This window comes from Chlorocebus sabaeus, chromosome 24 (genome assembly GCF_047675955.1).
Source record: "Chlorocebus sabaeus isolate Y175 chromosome 24, mChlSab1.0.hap1, whole genome shotgun sequence".
Lineage (NCBI taxonomy): Eukaryota > Metazoa > Chordata > Mammalia > Primates > Cercopithecidae > Chlorocebus > Chlorocebus sabaeus.
The window spans coordinates 31,107,004-31,128,533 of record NC_132927.1 but is presented as its reverse complement, the minus strand read 5'-3'; the positions used below and the strand labels follow the sequence as shown (position 1 = coordinate 31,128,533).

The following is a 21,530-nucleotide window of genomic DNA, read 5'->3' as shown; positions in this document are numbered from 1 at the left end:
TACAGTCTAACCATTTTCTGCCTAACTTTCGCCATACGTATCTTTCATTTTTCATCTTTCCTGGCAGATGGTAAGTTTCTTGAAGACAGAATCCATGTCTGATTCAACTTGGGTCCCCTCAGCCACGCCTGAGCTCTGCACATGCTCGGTGGGTGCCTATCAATATTTGTGGGTGGAAGGAGGGGAAAAAGAATTCACTCAGCTAAGGGATCTCCTGCTGGAGTGAGGAACACTTCCTTCTTTGTGTTCATCTCTATGTGGGTGCAATGTTTATATTTACTTTTGTTGTTTTAGGAGGAATTTTAGTTGCTCTTGGTAAGGAAAGCAGGTAGTCTTGAAGGTGAAAGCTATGTCTTATGAGCATGGGAGGCAACAGCAGTCAAGTCCTCCTCTGTTCCTCCCACATACAAGAGCTACTTGTAGAGGTGGTAACAATGATATGAAGACAACAATTGCAGCAATAACAACAGCTACCATCAATCACGTACCATGTGCTAGGCACTTCATATCCTACATTTGTAATTCTTTCAATAAGTCTGCAAGTTAGGCTTTATTATCCTTATTTTTACAGATGGGAATTGTGATTCAGAAAGGTTAAGTCATTTCGTTAAAGTCAAAAGCTGGTAAAACATAACGCTGAGGCTTGAACCCAGTTCTGCCTCCCCCAGGCTTGGTCTGGCTCCGTCCTCTACACAGCAATGCCTTTCTTAACCCTGAAGGAGCTTAGCTTTCTGTAGGAGTTAAGAAAGGCAAGTCACCTGGGTCCATTCATTCTTGGCTTCCTGGATTTTCTGTGGTTTTGGTCTTTTATGTGAAAAGCTACCCTTACACATGCACATTTCTTCCAAGAAACCAGATGAACGGTAACCTACTTTCACAAAGCTCAGAGAGTCCTTAATGACTAGGAACAGACTGGATGACAATCACAAAAATGTACCAAGAGATTTACAAGAGGGTGGTGCAGATGGGGGCAGGGAATGAGGGATGGGGCCAGACAGACTTGCTTGGAGTCAGACAGGCAGAGTGAGAACTAAATGTTCTGTTCAGAAGAAAGGATACATCACTCTTCATTAATCTATAAAGTTGTCTTAGTCGGGCCACAACAAACCCTCAGTGCGTTCACAACGTGGTCACAAAAACATTTTACTGGTCTGGGTGTAAACGTTTTTTCTTCACACAGGAAAAGCAGTGCTTTTCACCCCGGGTGGTGGTGGCGGTCGGGGGACAGAAGGGAATCCCTCAAAATGCAGCACACACTTAAACATGATTCAGCTCTGATTCATCGAATCTGGAATATTATTCGATTCACTCCGGGATTCTTGGTGCAAAGCGTCCCCTGCATGCTGGCAACGTCATCTTTCCATGCTACTAAGCGATAGACAACTTTCTTTAACATGCTCTGAAGCTCACAATATGTTTAAGACAGACTTTACCGCGTGTAAGAGAAAAGAGGTGCTAATTATAAGCAGAAACAGCAATACCTAGTGGGGGCCTAGTTAAAAACCAACACTATCAGTGGACTAGAGAAAGGAGTGCTAGCCAGGCATAGTGGTGCATGCCTGTACTCCTAGCAACTTGGGAAGCTGAGGCAGGAGGACTGCTTGAGCCTAGGAGTTCAGGGCTGCAGTGAGCGATGATCGGACCACTGCACTCCAGCCAGCCTGGGCAACAGAGTGCGATCCTGTCTCTCTCTCTCTTCAAAAAAAAAAAGAAAAGAAAAGGAAGAAAGAAAGAAGTGGTACTTCTAAAAATAAAGCTCTCCTTAAATATTGTTTATCAGCTTGTTTCAGCCAAACTTGACACATTCGGTACACATTTCAGCCCTGTGACTTTTTTGTTTCCTGAGCATTCCATGGAAAGCAGGTGCTCAAAGAGAGCCTCCAAGGAGGACAGCAGCAGCCTCCCCTTTTCTAATGGGCTCCAGGCTGGGGCATGTGAACCACTGAACAGTACCTTAGCTACGTCTCCTCTAATGAGTAGGATGTAAGGGAGAAAATGTGGGTGAAGTGTTCAGAGAGCTTCATGATGATCCAGGCTGTAGCCACTGACTCCACGGCCCTGCGGCTGCACCTCCGTCTCCCACGGATGGCTTAACGGTGGTATTTCTCCTCAACTTAAATTAAAGATAAAGCATGGTAGCCTAACCTAAATGTCCTCTGCTCTGTGGCCTCCGGTACTGATTGGAGGTTCAACCTTCTTCGTGAACATTTCAGAGTTCCTGTCTGTCATTCCTTCTTGACCCTGCAGCATGATATGGTGGAAAGAGAAGAGCACGGACTCAGGAGTCAGACTCCCTGGCTTCACACTCAACTGTGTCACTCACCAGCTTTGTGACTTTGGGCAAGTTACTGAACCTCTCTTGCCTCAGTCTCCTCACCTGTAAAATGGAGATGATGAGAATAGTATCTATCTCATAAGGATGTTATAGGGAGAAAACCAGGAGGAGGATTAAATTAAAACAGTAAGTGCCACATAGGTATTAACTAGCATTTTTTTTTCCTTTCTATCTTCTTTCTTTTCCTTGGTTTCTACAAATGTTTATTGAATATCCACTAGCCAATACAAATAAATACAGGCAGGATGCAGTCCTTGCCCTCCAAGTAAGGACAGAAATAGAAAGCTACAGTAGAAGAAAATCACCAGTCTGGCATTTGGGGACACTGGATGCTGGTCCCAATACTGTCATTAACCCCTCTGTGGCTTTCTCACCTGGAAACTCCAAGATCCTTTTAGGGGATCTTGACAGATAGAAAATGAATTCACTGCCAGGCCTCACATACCATGCCATCGGAGTGATTCTACGACAACCGCCCCTAAACTCCAAGAGGAGAGAAATGGTTTCGAGTTGGGCCAGTCCTGGAAGGCATCAGAGACCCAGAATTTGTGCTCGGCCCTCAAGGATGGCTTGGAGATTGGAAGACGGAGGTGAAGAGAGGCTGTTTCAAGTGGAGGAAAGATACTGTGCAAAGGCACAAGTTATATGTAGGAACGAGGCCACAGAACATGGGGCTGTATCTGAGAACTGGTTTTGGGAAAGCAGGAGGGACAAAAACCCACAAGGTCAACTTGTAGAAGGCTGGTGAGTTATAAAACAATGGGCAGTTTTTGAGGTGGAAATCTGATCAGAATGGCAGTGTGTGGAGATGCATCTGGTGGTGGCCTGAGGGAGGGCCGGGGTGGAGAGAACAGTTGGAAGACAACTGCGCCAGGAAGGCATGAGAAACAGAGGGTGAGGGCAGAGCCCTCAGGGCTCCCGAGGCAGGCGGGCCCACTACTGAACAGCTGTCCAGTCTGGGGCGCTCACATAACCTCTCTTGTCCACAATTCTCTCCATTTAAAAAGAAGACAACATAAGCAAAGGCTAAGCATGAATGCGTGGTGCATGGTAAAGACTCAGTAAGCAGGACTCAGAAAATAAAGTAATGGGTGTGAGACAAGCTGTGATTGAAAAATTACCATTCACCTGAGTTACTGGTGAAACAAATCGCACGTGACAGCAAGAGAGAGAGGGGTTCCAAAGAGCCATCCCCCCAAGTCACTGGCTGTGGGTGACAGGGAGAAGACAACAGAGAGGGCTGGTGATCCCAGGTAAATAGCAGGATGTGAAGGAATGACATTTGCCTCTCCTTGGCTCTTCAATGAGATGACCCAGGGTAACTGGACACCGTGGCTGACTGTCCTGGTCATCATGTATAACAAAGGCACAGACACAGGAGAGAGCAAAACCAATGCCTTCCCTGTACCTGGAACTTTGACCTACAAACACGGAGACCCCTGCGGAAGAAAAGAGAAGTTCCACCCTCAAACTTTCAGCTCAAAGCCACCAATCATAGATACTGTCACATCTCATAAAGACACAGTAAGCATTATCATTTCCATTTTCAAGATAAGGACATTGAGCTAAGGTCACTTGCAGAGTTGGTAACAGCTGAACCCTGAGCTGAGGACTTTGTCTTGCACTTGAAAACCTGTTCCCCTCCCAGCTGTCTCTTAGGGCTGTTTTCCCCTCAACCCGCCCTCAACTCACAAGCTGACCTAAAATTGCTCTGCAAAATACAAGAGCATGAAATTAAAAATTAAATAGGTGCTTCTACATCTATTTAAATCCCATTTATTTTTAATAACTACTGAGGTTAGGCCTTGCACAAAAGGTGAGGAGTTGGTTTAAATCTCGATTTATCTCTTGGTAGACTAGTAAAATATTGTCATTCTGCTCAAGTGAAGAAAAGGACCATCAAAAATGTTACACTTATTTAACTTTTCTTAAAACTAAGAGTCCATCTCCTGGGCACTTTCTTCTAGGGTCTTAAGCTCCCGTGATTTGACAGTGTTTGGTCTGGTAGCTTGTGCCATTCCTCCAAAATTTGGGGGTATCTATGTGTCTATAGGCTTATGGTAATCAAAGGACTATTGCTCCCTGTCAATTGCACAAAAATTCCCATCCTAAATGGGAATGATTTGTCTTCTTAGTTAAGTGTCTCTGACAATACATGCTATTTATAAGCTGATGGCATCTGGCTCAGAATGGGAGCTAATACAATTATAATCAAAATAATAATATAAATTGGTTAGCAGCAGAAAGGCCAGGATAAGCAAAAACAATTACAGTTGACTCTTGAACAAGGGTTTGAAATGCACGGGGCCGCTTATACTCGGATTTATTCAATCAAACACAGATTAAAAATACAGTGTTTACAGGACGTGAAATCCATACAGATGGAGGGCCGACTTTTGCTATAGGTGGGTTCTGCAGGGTCAACTAAGGGACTTCAGTGTGTATGGATATGGGTATCCAGGGGGTGCCAGAGCCAATACCCTGGCGTATATGGAGGGACAACTGTATGTCACTAAGCCTGCCCTGATATGGAAATAATGAGGAATATCAAGCCACTAATCAAGACGCCCACACAGGCATTGTTTTAAATCCATGGAGCTTTGCTATATCCAGTACTTCCTGTGGGTCCCTCCTTCCAGTGATCTTGGGGCCCTCTCTTCACCTCAGTGGCCCAGAACACTTCTGGGGTTTCCCCACAATCATGAGCTTCTTCTTATGCCTCATTCCCATAGCTGGGGTGACCCCCTAACTGTCACTCTTGCTTGGTCAAGGATGGCTTAGAGTCTCTTGCCAGACAATCTAAGAACCAAAAAGTCTCTCTTTTACTAGGTTTTACCTGAACAACGTAGAAGCACTTTGTCTCTTAAACACTCTCCCTGAGCTTTGGGGTTCACATCCTGCCCATTTGTGTCTCCTTATTATCAGAACAGAAAATCTATGACTGTATTGCTAAATGTAAGGAAAATGGGGTTTCAGGTTGAGACAAGCCCTTTTCTTCCAAAGGCCTGAAACATCAGGCAGGTAGTTATTTTATCTGTTCTGAGTTTAGTCAGCACATCTTGGTTATTCTAGACCCAGAAAATCCTCAGAAATCAGGGTTCATTAGGGATGGTTAGGGAAGATGAAAATGGATGACTATCAATCAGGAATTAATGAGGATTGAGGAAATCCAACCAATTCTACTTGGAGATCTCTGTGGCCATCCATCTTTCCCACCAGCAGCTCTGAATTTGGATCTATGCCCTGACAGGCAAAAGACAAATCTATCCTTCTTAGAAGTCCACTCAGGTAAAATGCCATTTAAATTGTGGTATTGTCCAGAACTGCAGAGAGGAACATTTCTTTTCCAGTTAATCCGGCAGCCATCAGTTGTTACCCATTAACTTGAGAAAAGCATCTAGTTTATGCTCTAGAATAAAACACCTCACATCTATCCAAATTAAACCCTGAAGAGCTATAACTGAAATGAAGGACAGTCTCTTATTTATTGGAGATGGGTGGATTCCTGTTTTCCCACGAAGTTCATGTTCCAGCATACTTATCTTTGGGATCTGCATTCCCTGGGTGACTAGGAATCCAATGATCATACCTGTTTTATGATTTTAAGCATTCTATGTTAGCCTAAATTATAGCACATTCATATGGCTTTTATTGTTAAAGATAACAATCATCTCACTGTAAAATATTATTCTTCCTGAGGGTTCTTAAATACCTCTGTTAACATGTTCCAGTATCTACAGGCATGCTCACATTTTTTCCTGCAGTTGTTTGTGCTCCGCTATAGAATCTAGACACGACACAGAGGCAGAGGAAGGTCTTTCCAAAACGTTTTTGGACCAAAGAGAACAGAGAACAACTTAAAACACACTGTATTTTAGGACACTTCAAATAAGATTTGTTTCACTACAACCTGATCTCACTTTAGGAGAAATAAGTATTTTCCTGAACTATCTAATGTTAAGTCACACTTAAAAAAAATTAAAGCTTATTATTTTAAGAAGTGTGAGTGTGTGTGAGAGAGAGTGTGTGTGTGTGTGTGTGTGTTGGATTCACATGATTAAACATATTCAAAACCTTTTAAAGTCAAAGATAAGATCTTTCATGGAACAAGTACTTTGAAATATACTCTGTCGGTCAACTCCAAATGGTTTCTCCCTGCTTATTTCAGAGCCATATCATAGGAGCATTAAGTTCTTTGAACTCAACTACATTGTTTAGGGAGTAAGAAGGAGAGAGAAGAAGGGGGGCGTGGGGGAGAGGAAGAAGAGAAGGAAGCGGGGAGAGAGGTATGAAGTACATTTGTGAGAAAGTATAAAGATGGTTCTGCCCAGTTTCCCTCAATTAGTCTGTGTCCCCCATGAGCATGTTGAGGGCGATGTGTGTCTGTGCTCTCCTCAGCCTGGCTCAGTTCTCTGGTAACCTGTTGAGTGAGAGCATCTTTATATGCTCACTGGACAGGTATACTTTATACAACGCAGCTGGTTGCCGCCACTACAAAAGACATCCTTTAATCCAAACTATGAGTGTATACTCACCTCAAACTTGGTAGAGGTACAGGGGCCATGCCTTATCTTTGAAGATGGGTCCACTGTCTGGAATTCCCAATTATCTTTCCTGTATAAACCAGGAAATTTGCTATGATTTTCAGGTTCTCTTTCTTTAAAGAAGATTAAAAAAGAAAAGAAAAGAAAAGAAAACAACCAAAGGCAACTGAAAAGCCATCTGACTGCAGAATCTGCCTAGATTTTTTACTTTCTCCTTAATCTTTTAGAGTTATCTTGTTTGTATTTAATTTGGCCTCAATTTATTTTTTAGCAAATTCATCATTAACAAGTCTTTTCAAGGCAACAATGTAATTTTCAAGACAGCTCTCCTTTTCACACACATATTTAATCTGTTTAAATACTTAAACTTAGCTACATGTCTTAGAATAAGTACAACTAGCATACATAGGTTTGGGAGCACATGCTCTCACCAGGCCCCCAGTTGAGCTGATGGAATGGGTGGGGTGGCTCACTGGAGGGCAGCCCACTAACTGACTGCCATAGATAGAGGTTGGCGTGTTCATTCACAGGGGAGAGAGAGAACAGGTTAACTGGCAGATGGATTAAGTGAGCTCCCACAGTACCTCCCCTAGGTTCAACCAAAGAAACAGCTAATGATCTATTCCAATACTGTAGGGGAAAGAATGACCATGTGAGACCGAACAGTCCTTAACCTGATGCCTTTCTAGGGATTGGAAGAGTAATTTTGTCTGCTAAGTTTTTGTCTCACTGACTATTGGATAAATCCCCTCCTAAGGTTCAGTAACAATGCTATAAACAGGACAGGAAAAAAAAAGTAGTCAAGCTAAGCAGAGAAAAACTATGAGGCAGAATGTATGCTTACCTGATGGAACTCATGCCTCATGTGGTGCGAAGGTTCACGTTGTGTCTAAGATCTTTTGACTAAAAAACTTTAATCCCTCAAGTTCAGGCTAGGTTGAAAAATCAGCCTAGTTGCCTTGGTTCAGTACTTTAGACCACAGTCTTTCATTCTACTCACTATTGCTATTCTACAGGGCTTGGATAAAAATATTTGGATGAAAAGTATCTGAGGCTGGATCCACTCTCAATATCGAGCACAAGTTGGCTAATTCCACCTTGAAACATTTGCATCTGTGAGGGATGGTATATTTAAAGGACCTTTATTTAGCTCTTACATTTTGTTTATTTATAATTTATTATTTACATCCTGTCAACTTCCGTGAAGGATTTGAGGCAGCTTAGCTCTTCAGTGAAGCCCATTCTTAATCAGTTTCAGTCACTTCTCTCTCATCCTGCTACGTCCAACTTCAATGGAGTAGTTTCCCCAGTGTGATTAATTAACTTGGACCCCTGTGGTCTGGGACTTCCACTGTGCAACAAAGGCTGTGCGTCTGCAGAGTCTGTGACCTTTGGTTTACTGCCCAGGGCAGGGAGCGGCCCAGCAGCACAGGAAACCCTGGCAGAACTTCCCAGGGCATCCCCTTTGGTGCCCAAGACCTCTCTGGGGGACAATGTGGGATATGCAGACCATGTAGGATTCGCAGCGCCACAGCAGCCCCACACCCTGTGCTGAGGGAGCCAAAGGTGGCCACAAGGACCCTCCCTTGTGAGGGATGTAAGACATCAATAAGTGTCCCATCCAGGCCAGGTGCAGTGGCTCACGCAGTAATCCCAGCACTTTGGGAGGCCGAGCCAAGTAGATCACTTGAGGTCAGGAGTTCAAGAACAGCCTGGTCAACATGGTGAAACCCTGTCTCTACTGGAAAAAAAAAAAATACAAAAGTTACCCAGGTGTAGGGACATGCACCCATAGTCCCAGTTACTTGGGAGGCTGAAGCATGAGAATCGCTTGAACTTAGGAGGTGGAGGTTGCAGTGAGCTGAGATCGTGTCACTGTACTCCAGCCTGGGCAACAAAGCAAGACTCCATCTCAGGAAAAAAAAAAAGAAAATAAAAAAATAAGCATCTCATCCAGTAGGAGTCTTTGCCAATAAGTACAATAATCATACGCTCTTTCATGTGAAACAAGAGAAAGGCACAGCCTCAATCTCAGCTCCTTGTGGACCTCTATCCCTTCAAGTCTCATCTAAATGGAGCAAAATATCCACAGGTGTTATTTCAATCTGCCATTGATCTCTGGGCTGACTAGGTCACCTAACTTAACCATGTTAGAGTTTTCCATCTGTAACTCAGTGATGAAAACCCCTTCCAGAGAGAGACATGTTTGAAGAACATCAGGTGAGAGCTCCCACATGTAGCTGCTGTAAAAAGGCCCTGAGTGTCCTTGTGTCCGACAGTCACTTCTATCTGCCAAATCTGATCACCTTCTCTGGCTCCCAGCCCCTTGCTCTGGGCTCTTCTTTGTGTGAATGGGAGCTGCCAATCTCAATACCTGCTCAACATGTGTTTTTTTTTTTTTTTTTTTTTCTTCCAGATAGTGGATAAAGCACTGCTTTCAAGCATATATTCCTGTTACCTAGCCTACACACCTGTAAGTTCTGCTCTCTCAGAGGATAAACATTCAGCACCTGGTAAACAATTATTAATGTAAAGGGCTGTCTTCAGAACAGAGATGCTTCAGACCATGTAGAGGTGTTTCTCCAGTAGTGGGGATGGGTTTGGGGCAAGTCATCCACACCTTCTCACCAACCTTTTTGCAACCAACATCAGACATCTGGGAATAGTTGGTTGAATCCCTGGGTGTGATCTGTGACTGTGGAATAGTCACAAAGCCAACTTGCATGCACAAAGAAGGAATTCATAACCCACACTAGAAGGTTCAATAAGGATGGAGGTTAATGCATAGACCACAGATCCAAGTGCTGGCATTAACTAGGATGGGAACTATCTTCACAGAATAGGAGACTCTGGAATAGCAGATTCCTCAAGGGTCTACTTTAGGGGCTTGCTTTCATCTGCCTTCTGTTCTAACCATCTGACTAACCAGTCACAGACTTATAAATACAGCAGGTGCACTAGAGGCACAGCTTCGAACTCTTTGGGAATAAAAAGGCATCAAAGAAATCTATATAATCCACATTATGTATCTAAAATATAGGTATGAAAAAGAATTTTTGTTCTACATTATTTTAATCTAATAGGTCAAGGTAAGTAAAGTTATATCATTGTCCTAGATATAAAAATGCACGTGGACCAAAAGATGACATTCGAATCACACTTTTCTATTTATAAAGCACTTCCAAAATTCTTAAAGCTACATTATGATCTTGTTTGACAGATAAGGAAATTGAGGCTTGGAAAAAACAAGTGATTTGCCCAAGGTCAAGAACTTTGGTGTTCTGACTCAAAGTCTGCAGTGCCTGTCACTCTGTTATGTTCACACCATTCATGAAACAGGACTTCGCTGATCAAGTCCATAGGTGGAAATACCCTCCAGAGAACTAAAAAGATGCCTGAATAGTGTATGATTAACTGGCTTCCCTGAGCTCTCAATGATTACACACAGAAATTCAGATGTTAACAGGCAAACAATTCTGTGGCTGACAGGACTGCAGGGATATATGCTTGGATACCAAGTCTAATGGAAGCCATCCAAAGTTGGTGGTGGAAAATTATGCATGGATCTCACTTTGTAAAATAGCTGTATAAATGTGGTTGAAGGGGACTGCTGTAAAAAGACGTAATCAGATTCTAAACAGTCTCTCTCTCTCTCTTTTTTTTTAAACTTTCAAGTTGATGTCTTCTCCAGTCCTTCCATCCAGAGCACAGCAAATGTCAAAGTCAGCCAAGCTGGAAAATGAGTTGTGATAACTGGATTCTTCACCACTGGTAGCATCAAGAAAGTCTGTCTCCAGCCTTTCCTGACCTCTCATCCTCCTGTTCTGGAAACTCAAAGCTCCCTGGACTCCTGCTCCCCACAAGGGGATACTCCTCAGTATTAGGGGAACCTTTCTCTTTGCACACTGAAGTGACTTTGTGACAAAATTTTATGCTGGGGCAAATGGACCTCCAGAAAAGCGGATGGTTGAGTGGCAACTGCCTGGGCTGGCTTATGTCCCTGGCCCATTACTCTCTGGGACAAGCTACCCTACCTAGTTTCTCAGAGGACTCTTGGTTTCATCAATTCAAATATGGAGAAAATAAAAATAATGCCTACTTTCCACGTTCCTATGAGGATGAAAGGAAATAAGGCAAGTTGTGAACAACACAGCACCGTAGAAAGAGGGCTTTAGGTATCATTGATGTCCGGGAGATTAGATACACCAAGCCCCTGGAACAAGAGAATGATGAGAGACAAAAGGCCCTTTTTTTGTTTTGTTTTTTGCCTTTTTTTTTTTTTTTTTTTTTGTAGACAGAGTCTTGCTCTGTTGCCAAGTTGGAGTGCAGTGGTGCCATCTCAGCTCACTGCAACCTCCGCCTCCTGGGTTCAAGCGATTCTCCTGCCTCAGCCTCCTGAGTAGCTGGGATTTCAGGCATGCGCCACCATGCCCAGCTAATCAAAAGGTCTGTTTGACTTCTCCCTCACCACCCAGCACCAAGCCCCCCTGACCCGCAGTGAGGACATCAGGCCATAGGCCACCAAAACTCTGTCTCCGCATGTGCCATTGTACAGGGTTCTGAGGTTGGTCAGGTAATGTTGCAGCACGGGTAGTTTCCAAACTAAATTTCCAGAGTTCAGAGACATCCCACACTCTAACAGCTGGGCTCCTTGGTCTTTTCCCCCTCATTTTTAGGTTTCACATTATGCCTCATGACTATCAGCACCCAAGGTTGGGGAGGAGGGATATTCATCTACCTTTGTTCCCCCAAAGCACCAAATAGAATAACCACAGTAAATATTTGCTGAAGAATGAGACACAGGATGAGGAGTCATCTGATGACTGATTATTCATGGTCCAGGTAAAAGAAGGTTATATAAGAGCAATAAACAATCAAAATCCCTCAGAAACCAAAAACCAAAAACCCACACTGCGAAACCAAACAAACCAAAGAGAGAGAGAGACGGACATGTGCGTGCGCGCACACACATGCACACACAACACACACACAGAGACAGAGCTCTGATAAGAATGAATGGATACCACCAAGGGAAGATGGCATATCTCTCAGGAACTGTTAGACTGAGTCCCCAACTATGACATATTTCAAATGCATTCCACACCCACAGAGATTTTGATCTCATCAGTCCTCATGCAGCTGTGCAAGGCCCAGGATAGCCGGGTAACCCCAGTGTGTTGAACACATGTTAGCCTGTGTCTGGGCATAAAAAAGGCTAGCAGAAACCTCTGTAAGGGACCAAGAAAACACATATCCTTTTAATATTACCAACAGTCAGAAACAGGATGTAGTACTGGATTCCAGGTTTTGTCTATTTCCTTCCTTGCCTGATTTCTTCCTTATGACGTCAAGCTCTGAAGTGTCCTGTGAGCCAGGCATTCTTGGTTTACAGGTGTGCAAACTGAGTCTCAGAGAGGCCAAGTGACTTGGCCAGGTTATCCTGCCTAAGTACAAGCCTGGCCCTGATTCCTCTGCCCCCTACAAAGGGTGGAGAAGGTGCCCAGCCAGGGGCATGCTTGAATCCTCAGCCTGACTTCTAATGAGTGACAATAATAATATGAGGCTATGCAAGAGCGTCAAGAGTAAGGACGTTAGGATGGGAAATGAGTAGAGAGGCTTGGAGGAACACTGGGGAGATGGAATGACCCTCATTTGGAGACTGAGTGGACACAGTACTCGGAGAAGTTCCAAGATGCTCAGCCAGAGTGACTGTGGGAATATCCCAAGTGGCACAGAGAAGTCAATGAAGTGGCTGAGTAAGGAAGAGGCTCTTGTACAGGTTGACTGTGATAAGGCCAGATGGCTACACGGAGTAGGATGTCAGACAAGCTTTTGGACATACAGGTCCCAAAGGATGGGATATACTCCAAAGGGTGACATACATCCCCCTTAGGATGGGGGCCTAGCTAGAGGTGGGACTCAGTGGTCATTTGTTCAGAAAAGAAGGTCAAAATTTTGAGGCTGACTGAGGCACTGCAGGAGAATATAGCACAGCACCTGTCTCACAAGGGGGTCACTGAGCCAGTGTGAGGAGGTCTGGGTGGTCTGATACCTTGGCCTAATACAATTATTTGGAAAGCCAAATAGTTACATTCTCTTTTTATTTTTTGAGACAAGGTCCTGCTCTGTCACTCAAGCTGGAGTGCAGTGGCATGATCTTGGCTCAATGCAACATCCACCTCCTGGGTTCAAGCAATTCTTATGTCTCAGCCTCCCAAGTAGCTGGGATTATGGACACCCGACACCACACCCAGCTAATTTTTATATTTTTTTTCTTTTGTGGAGACAGGGTTTCACCATGTTGGCCAGGCCAGTCTCAAACTCCTGCCCTCAAGTGATTCGCCTGCCTCGGCTTCCCAAAGTGTTGGAATTACAGGCGTCAGCCACCACACCCAGCCACATTCTCTTTTAAAACTTCTCTAACATCTACTTCATGGAGTTCAATTCATGAATATTCTTGACTACAAGGTCCTAGAACCTAAAGTTGAGCTGCTCTGTGGCTGTTAAAGGTATTTTTACACCTACAGCACCTCAGCTCCTGGGATGGATGGGATCTCACAAACAAGTAGTCTTTAGACTATCCAGGCCCAACAAATGCAAAGTAGAATCCAAAGAGGACGGTCTACCTCCAGGGGATTAGTGGAAGGGTGACTGGCTCTTCATTGGCTGATGTGGACAGCCCCTATATTAGAATCTTAATTTCCACTTACACAGCACAGCTGACCCCTAGAAAGGAGACTGCTGGTCATTTTACATGGACCACATCACTGCAGAAGACTGGAGAGATATCCATACCTCAAGCAGAAAACCCAACACAGTCTTGACAATAGGCTGCAATACTCTTTAGTAGAAAACTGTGACTGCAAAGCTGTAAACAGTCAGTGCTTCTAGCCTACCACCTCTTCTCTTCTCAGAAACTTAGCATCTCTGACTTCTCATCTGGTGATGAACAACAACAACAACAAAAAACTAAACAGCCCAATTACATCATTAATTCTAGTTGTCCTGGAAAGTGAGACAGGAGTCAAGGAAGAAACACCTGTCCTTGAAGAGATGGGAAGGCAATGGAGCTTTAAGAAAAAATTCTTTGATGTAGGAATTGACAGTGTCACTTATAGAAGGAAAGTTTCAGCTGATTATCATTTTAAATTTCTCATTATGCCACAGATAGGTGGTAGGTGGATTAATTTGCTTCAGTGGCCAAGGTACCTGGAATATTTTACAGTAGAATATTTTAATGGCCAATATTAACTAATTTATCACTGCAAGTTTAGTGAGGAAATTGAAAAATGATCATATTACAGGTGTTAGACATATCTACAGATAAGATGGAATGCATGCCTTCCTATAAAAGGCATCCTGAATACCAGTCAATTTGCCATTGGCTTCCACTGTAAAATAGTTGTTAAGTTTCTCCGGCGGGGTGGAGGGGGGAAATTAAAAAAAAAAAAAAATCACGTCAGTGGTTTCTTTGCCCTATAGGTTTGGCAAAATATGAGAAATCACATAAAAAGCTAGTTTCGTGGCTCACACCTGTAATCCCAGCATTTTGAGAAGCCATGGCGGGCAGGTCACAAGGTCAGGAGATCGAGACCATCCTGTCTCCACTAAAAATACAAAAAATTAGCAGGGCGTGGTGGCTGGTGCCTATAGTCCCAGTTGCTTGGGAGGCTGAGGCAGGAGAATGGCGTGAACCCGGGAGGTGGAGCTTGCAGTGAGGCGAGATCGCGCCACTGCACTCCAGCCTGGACAACACAGCGAGACTCCATCTCAAAAAACAAACAAACAAAAAAACTAGTTTCAGAATCAGCTTTACTATTATTTGTGCAGCTTATTATTTTAAAGAACACCTGTGTAAGTATCTCGGCATCTCTCAGTATCTGGCAGACAGGTTGGTACTTGGTATATCAAGAGCCATGGGGCTTCTCTTGCCACTACAAAATAAGTAAAAGTTCAAACTCAAGGGGTAAAGGCCAAAAAAGGTGGTGACCTAGAAAGAGAAGCTGACATGCGTCCACATACCATGACTAGAAGCTTCTCCAAAGATGTGAGGTGGAGAGAGAAACCTTTGATGGTTTCAGATCAGAGCATCTCTCCATATGTCAACAAGGAATAGTCAACTGTAAATGTAATCATTAAAGAACAATCTAGACAGAGTGACGCAGTTGGAAAATCCACTGAAACAATGAAGAATAACAAATGGAAACCATAGGTTAGTGGAGAGTGAATTCTACAATAAGGAAAGTTAAAGGGTAAGACTCAAACCAATTCTGCCTGTCTGATTTGTGTTCGTTTTTCTACGTCCACCACAAAACTAGCTTCCTTGCTAATATTAATAATAATATTAAATATTAATATTATGTGTTAATATTTAATATTTATTGCCATTATATGCCAAACACTCTTTAAAGCACTTTCCATGTATTAACTCCTTTCCTCACCAAAACAAACCTATGAGGCAAATATTATTATCCCCATTTACAGATGATAAAATGGTGGCACAGAGTGGTGAAATAAGTTGCCCAATACCACAAAACTAGTAAGAGGCAAGGCTTGAATTTGCATCCAAGCATTCTGACTCCCGGATCTATATTCTTAACCACTATGTTTTAATGTCTCTCAACAAAGAGAAAACAATGTCAAAGAGGTAGGATGGGCTCTTCCTTAACCTAACTGGAATAAACTCAGTCACCCAATTGCCATTGCACTGATTCTGTGTTCTTCAAGGAAAGTGTGCACCATAACCACTGCCCTCGCATCCACTCCCTGCCCCCAGCTGTGGGAAGGACATGGGATTGGAGGCAGACTGATCCATCAGTGTGGCCTCTGAAAAAGTCTATCTTTCATCCACAAAATAATGAGCTGATATTTTTGTTTATGGGGTAGCCTCCTGTGAGCTTGGATGTGTAAGTATTTCTAGGTCATCCATAAAATACATGATACAAATCCAGCTTCAGATCTGCACAGCTGAGGCTCAGATCCTAGTCTCCCGTGAAAAATGCCAAGGAAGAGCTGTGTCCCTTGAAATCCAACCAGAAATGGTCAAGCAGCCTAATTAATGTCTCTGCTATACCGACTATCTAAGAGAATAAAAATCAACACCATTTCCTGAGCACTGATGACATATGAGCCAGGCACTGATGGGCTGTCATGCCCTCTTCCTCATGCACACTGCTCCTGGAGAGGGGCAGGGACGCACCAACCACGGAGTGAAGGCTGGTGGTTCCCAAGTATCACAGACCAACACTGCTTCTGTGATAGAACTTTTGCTGACCTGTGGCTAAGTAGGAAAAATCTGGATAACACAGTACAAGTTTTTCCTGAAGCTACATGTGTACAGGATAAAGGACTAGCCTTCATTCTGAGATGTTATTCTTCCTACTTCTGATGCTGAAGTGCCTGTTCTTTCATGAAAGGACTGTAACATTACATGACAATTTCAACATTGCTGTTTTTAATATCCTTACTTCTCAAGATCAAAGCTAAACACTATGTTAAACCTCCTCCATTAGAAACAATTTTATTTTTAAAGGTTAAATCAAAAAATCCTAGTGTGGGGTCACTGGCCCAGGGGGTTGCTATCCTAGATTTTTCCTGACCTCAACCAGGGAGGGAGTTTCCCAAACAAAAAGAGAACCCTAACAGCCTGAATGTACTCTGTGCTGCTGCTGTCTTCCTTGATAAGCTCCCATCTGACCTCCAGTCACTCCCTCAGTCCCCAGTGGCTACTACCAGTAGGAATTCCCTGTCCTTCCTGGCCAAGCTGACATGCTGGGCAGAGTTCAGGACACAGCTTTAAATGTGGTTTCCTGATTAAAAGGGAGACTCCAGTTAGACAGGAAGGAGCTCAAGCTTGGGTATTATATGTCATAGTCATCTACCGGTTCTGAAGAATGAATACGTCAACTGAAATGACTTGGAGCAAAACATAATTCCTGAGAAAATCCCTGACAGCCCAGCCAGAGATGCTTACCATTGTACTCCTTCGTTTGTGTCTTCTTTTGGCAATAAAGCGACACGCTGAAGACTCAGTTACTCTAAAATACTTTTATACTGAACGGTATTTGCAAGGGCAAACGGTGGTTGGAAGAAATGAACACTAGGAAGCACCAGATGCAACATCTGTAAGACTCCCTGGCTAAGACAGAGGGTAGTAAGAGGAGAACCACACAGTGGGAGGGGGAAGATGTGGTGGCTGACTCGGTCCTGCCACTCCATTGCCTTAGAATCCTAGGGGACATCATTTTCAGGTCTTCTGCTTCCTCGCCTACAAAATAAGATGGCTGGTCATGCAAAAATCCTAAAATTCTGGTCCAATTATTGCCTTGAGAGAATCACAGGCTACTTTCATGTGTCAAGAAGGATGGTGAAAAATAATATTAAGAGAGGCCAGGTGCGGTGGCTCACGCGTATAATCCCACAACTTCGGGAGGTTGAGGTGGGTGGATCACTTGAGGTCAGGAGTTCAAGACCCGCCTGGCCAACATCGTGAAATCCTGTCTTTACTAAAAATACAAAAATTAGCTGGGCATCAGGACGCATGCCTATAATCCCAGCTACTCAGGAAGCTGAGTCAGAAGAATTGCTTGAACCCGGGAGGTGGAGGTTGCAGTGAGCAGAGATCATCACGCCACTGCACTCCACCCTGGGTGATAGGGCGAGACTCTGCCTCAAAATAATAATAATAATAATAATAATAATAATACTATTAAGAGGAAGTCTTGAGAGCAAAGTTGAAAGTTCCTCAGAGGCCTCAAGGCCTTGCCTAGACATGAGTGAAAAACAGCTGAGCCCTGGAAACATCTCCAGGGGGGTTCTCTGCAGGGTGAGCTTCCTAACAGAGTGCGGAAATGAAGAATTGGGCCTACACTGCTGAGAGCAAGGAAGAGAAGGTAAGAGGGAAAGAAGGAAACAGGAGAGAAAGAAATGTAGAAAAAGCAAAGGCCAAAAATAAATGGGATCTGACAAGCAGCAGGGAGCATGTGAGAGGGCATGAATGAAGACAGGGCTACGTAAGGTTCATAGCAGACGGCTGGAGAGGCGGGGAGGAAAGAGAAGGCTCACAGAGGGAATGAGCAGACGAACAGAGAAAGAGCAAAAATGGAAGAAGAAAAGAGAATCAAGATTCTCATTTCAAATAGAAACAGGATTACTTAACTCTCCCAATATCCATTCACCAAAACAGTTACCAAATGCGAGGTCTCGTGGCATCCTGCCAGCTGTGTCTCCATGAAGAGTCCGAGATAAAGTAGAGAAAACCCACACTCTTTAAGAGAACAATGGAGTACCATTTTCTGCTGTGTGAACACAGATGCAACCCATCTGCACGCAGATACGAAAGGAAAAAAAACTGCACAAAGGGTCCGTAACCTTTAAAAAAAAATGATTCTGGGCTAGGCTATCCAGAAATAGAACATTTTGATTACAAAATAAAAACTAGGTCAATAAGATAATGGACATGATTTAAATGAAAATCACAGTATTTGTAATGGGCTAAAAATGGTATCAATGTTACTGCAGAGAAGGAATATAATTAAATGTATTTTTAAACAGCAGCTCCCCGCCCCAGTCCTACAAGTCCCAGGCCAGCCACCAGTATTCCTCCATCTCATCGGAGAGGAATGTGCTGGCATGCCGCAAGTTGGTCTGAAGAATGTGGAGTTTCCGTACTACTTCAGAAGATCCCAAATGACACTGGTTAGCTACATTCTTTCACTTTTAGATCACTGTTATTCATTTATAAAGCAAAGGAATGGAAAGGTTAGGGATTTGACCATATAAATCTCTTTTTACCATTTTTACTATATGGCCAGGAAACACACAAATGCAGATATAACTGCCATGATTCCCAGGCTATTGAAACAAAAGATTTTGGGAGAATTCTAGATGGTTATGTGGGGTGGAATGTAGACAGATCCTAAAAGGCTTTAAGTACAGGCTAGGAATTAAGATAAAGGGTAGAAGTGCAAGGTTCTGGTGTGCTTTCTACAGCCTGTGGTCTGATCTGGAGAAACCTAACTCTTGAGTATAATTCACTTCTAAATCCTCCCTTGGAAAAGAGGAGCAAAAAGGAGCAAGATAAATTACGCCTAAAGGATACGGTTCCGGATGCTTTACAATTACCAAAGTAGGTACAAGAAAGTTGCCATAGCATTTCCTCAAATGTCTATATAAGAGTCATAGCCAAGGAGTCTATGAAACATCAATGGCCCTTCCAAATTTGGGATGCCTTTGGGGGCAAATGGAAATAGTGAGACATTATCTACGATGAGTATATCACTACTTTGGCTCATATATATTATTCCTTTATTAGAGGAAATTGCATTGACATTTATACCCCGAAAATCTCAAATAAAATATGCACATGATTACATATAAATATTAATCATTCAAAAGAGATTATTCTAAAAATCTCTTGTGGATAATGTGTATTTACTAGTAAGTTCTTGAAATGAATTAACTCTTTAATATGTTTAAATTCCAACATATGACCCATTAGTTGCAAAGCATTCATTCATCCATAGAAAGTATAAGTTTACCTCCCATGAAGCAAATCTGTTAAACGACAACAGAACTTGTCAAACAAAAGAGAAGCAGGAGACTTACTCACTGTATGAAATCACTAATGTCATGCTGAACTCCCTAAGTGCAATTAAGTGTGTTTGTGTAATATCATTAAGTTAGTGCCCACATCACCTCCTCTTTACTTGGTGCATTACAATAAAAGGTATTTCAATAAACAGCAAGTTGATAGACACCATAACCATGGGTTCCTTCTGTGACTTAAGGAGCACCAAACCCCTGGAATTCTGAGTGAAGTAAAAAAAGTCACTACAATAGGTCTTGAGGAATTCTAAACCAAGAAAAAGGCCAAAGGGTTCAGGATCATCTGAGCTCCTCCTAACATTTTCAGACCATGCTTATTTACAGTTCCTCACTATCACCAGGGTATCTAAACTATGAAGTGAAAATAGTGAAGAAATGTGTGGCAAGGGTCACTGCAGACTGGGGAACCTCTGCGAATATCTAGAAAGCGAGGTGCTCAGTTTTCTGAAGAAAAGCATTCAGTTGATATATATTTTTAAAACTCTGACCTTCCACGACCTGAGTTTGGAGACCTCGGTAGGGATGAAAGAAAATAACTAAAAGGTCAAGCAAGTAAAGAACACTGAAAGAATGCTCAGTGCAAGCATACAACGCGGGGCACGCCTCTGTTCCGTGAGTCTGGTGGGAAAAAATAGATTATTTATAGGGAAAGGGAAACAAGATGACAGAATAAGCTCTTGACAAAGAGGAGAAAAGCTTATGTTGGGAACATCTGGGTGGGAGGGAAAGGCATTGGAGTCATTTGCACTGTCACGGGATGGAACTGGTCTAGCAGTGACTTTGGTATATTTTGGCTTCTCAGCAGGGAAGAACCAGTTGGGGGCTGGGGAAACCAGTGTTTTTTGGAGAAAGAGAAACAGCTGTTTAAGCACGAGTGTCGGAAGGAAGTCCTGTTCCCTACTGCCAACCCACGAGGCATGACCACAGTCCAGTCACAGGAGCTGCTATAACAAGACGACAAGGAGGCAAGACTGAGCCACTACTGATTAATGCCTGTTGATCTTCAACAATGGGCGATTCCGACAAATGCAAGAAAGGAAAAATCACTAGCCAATAACATGGGGATCCTCTCCTATAAACAGCAAGGAATCCCATGGAAGGAATTCTAATTTTATCCATTTAAGCAACTATTGGTTACTCATGCAGGTTCAGAAACAGAGGGGACTATGAGTTGATAAATAATGTAAAGGTTTATCAACTATATGTAAATCCTCTATCTCAAGTCTTTTATCAGAATTGCTAACAAGTTGTGAGTCTGATTTAATTTCTTTCATTCACTTCCTTTCTGTTGACTTTGGCAGGTAAGGATCAGTGAATTAGAGGAGGTAAGTGGAATTCAAGACAATACTCTCTGGAATATGTATTCCCTTAGAGTTCTTCAAAAGCCCTTATCTTGCCCTAGTGGTATATCATAAGTCAGTAACAATAACAGAAAATCTTGTTTTTTTAAAACTAAACATTCCAATGCCTAAAAGTCTAAACAGACTAAGAACAAATGCCAAATAAACCAAGATGTGCCATTTTAATGGGAAAAATATGAAATATGACATGTAAATAGAAATCCCACATTTATAAAAGCAGGCAAATGATAATGTGTGACAAATACTTACAGGCAAATGAGAAAAAGTAGAAAAAGTTCCTCCTTCTAAAATAATCTTTTTACAGCATACAATTCTCTTAAATTCTGACACTTATGCCTGCTTGAAAAAACAATTTCAGTCAACACTTCCCACTCTGTTATTCAACCCCAAGGCATGCAATTTTTCTTAAATGGTCCCAAAATACGTTCATGCACAAGAAGCAGGCATCAATTGACTTGCAACATGACAAAGTCATCCTACAGCTTGACTTCTACCCAGTTGCTATGTCATCAGGTACTAAACCTCAAATTCTCTGTGGCCCACTCCTTCTCTCCTTCTCCTTCCTTTGAGGACTATCACAAAGCCTCTAAGTGCGGGATTCTTTCCAGTGATCACCGCCTCACACTATGCACATCCCTTCGAAAGACAGCTTTGCAGCTTCAACGACAGTATACGCAGAATGGC

At 42.9% G+C, this 21,530-nt stretch overlaps 1 protein-coding gene and 1 long non-coding RNA gene across 5 annotated transcripts in view; one reads left to right on the top strand and one right to left on the bottom strand.

Moving 5' to 3' along the window:
* Positions 1-21,530, bottom strand: part of SAMD4A (sterile alpha motif domain containing 4A) — a 227,596-nt gene that overhangs the window by 120,857 nt on the left and 85,209 nt on the right. Inside the window, exon 1 of one of the 4 annotated variants that reach the window (XM_037984000.2) lies at positions 18,069-18,193. The exons of the other annotated variants lie outside the window; for them this stretch is intronic. Within the exon in view, the coding sequence (XP_037839928.1) occupies positions 18,069-18,090 (22 nt within the window). The 5' untranslated portion in view covers positions 18,091-18,193. Of the gene's footprint in view, positions 1-18,068; positions 18,194-21,530 lie in introns of those variants that run through there. 4 annotated transcript variants of the gene reach the window in all.
* LOC103229022 (uncharacterized) lies at positions 17,583-20,724 on the top strand. The gene is made up of 3 exons (XR_005235360.2): positions 17,583-17,771; positions 18,433-18,576; positions 20,288-20,724. It is a non-coding gene; the product is annotated as an uncharacterized lncRNA (long non-coding RNA).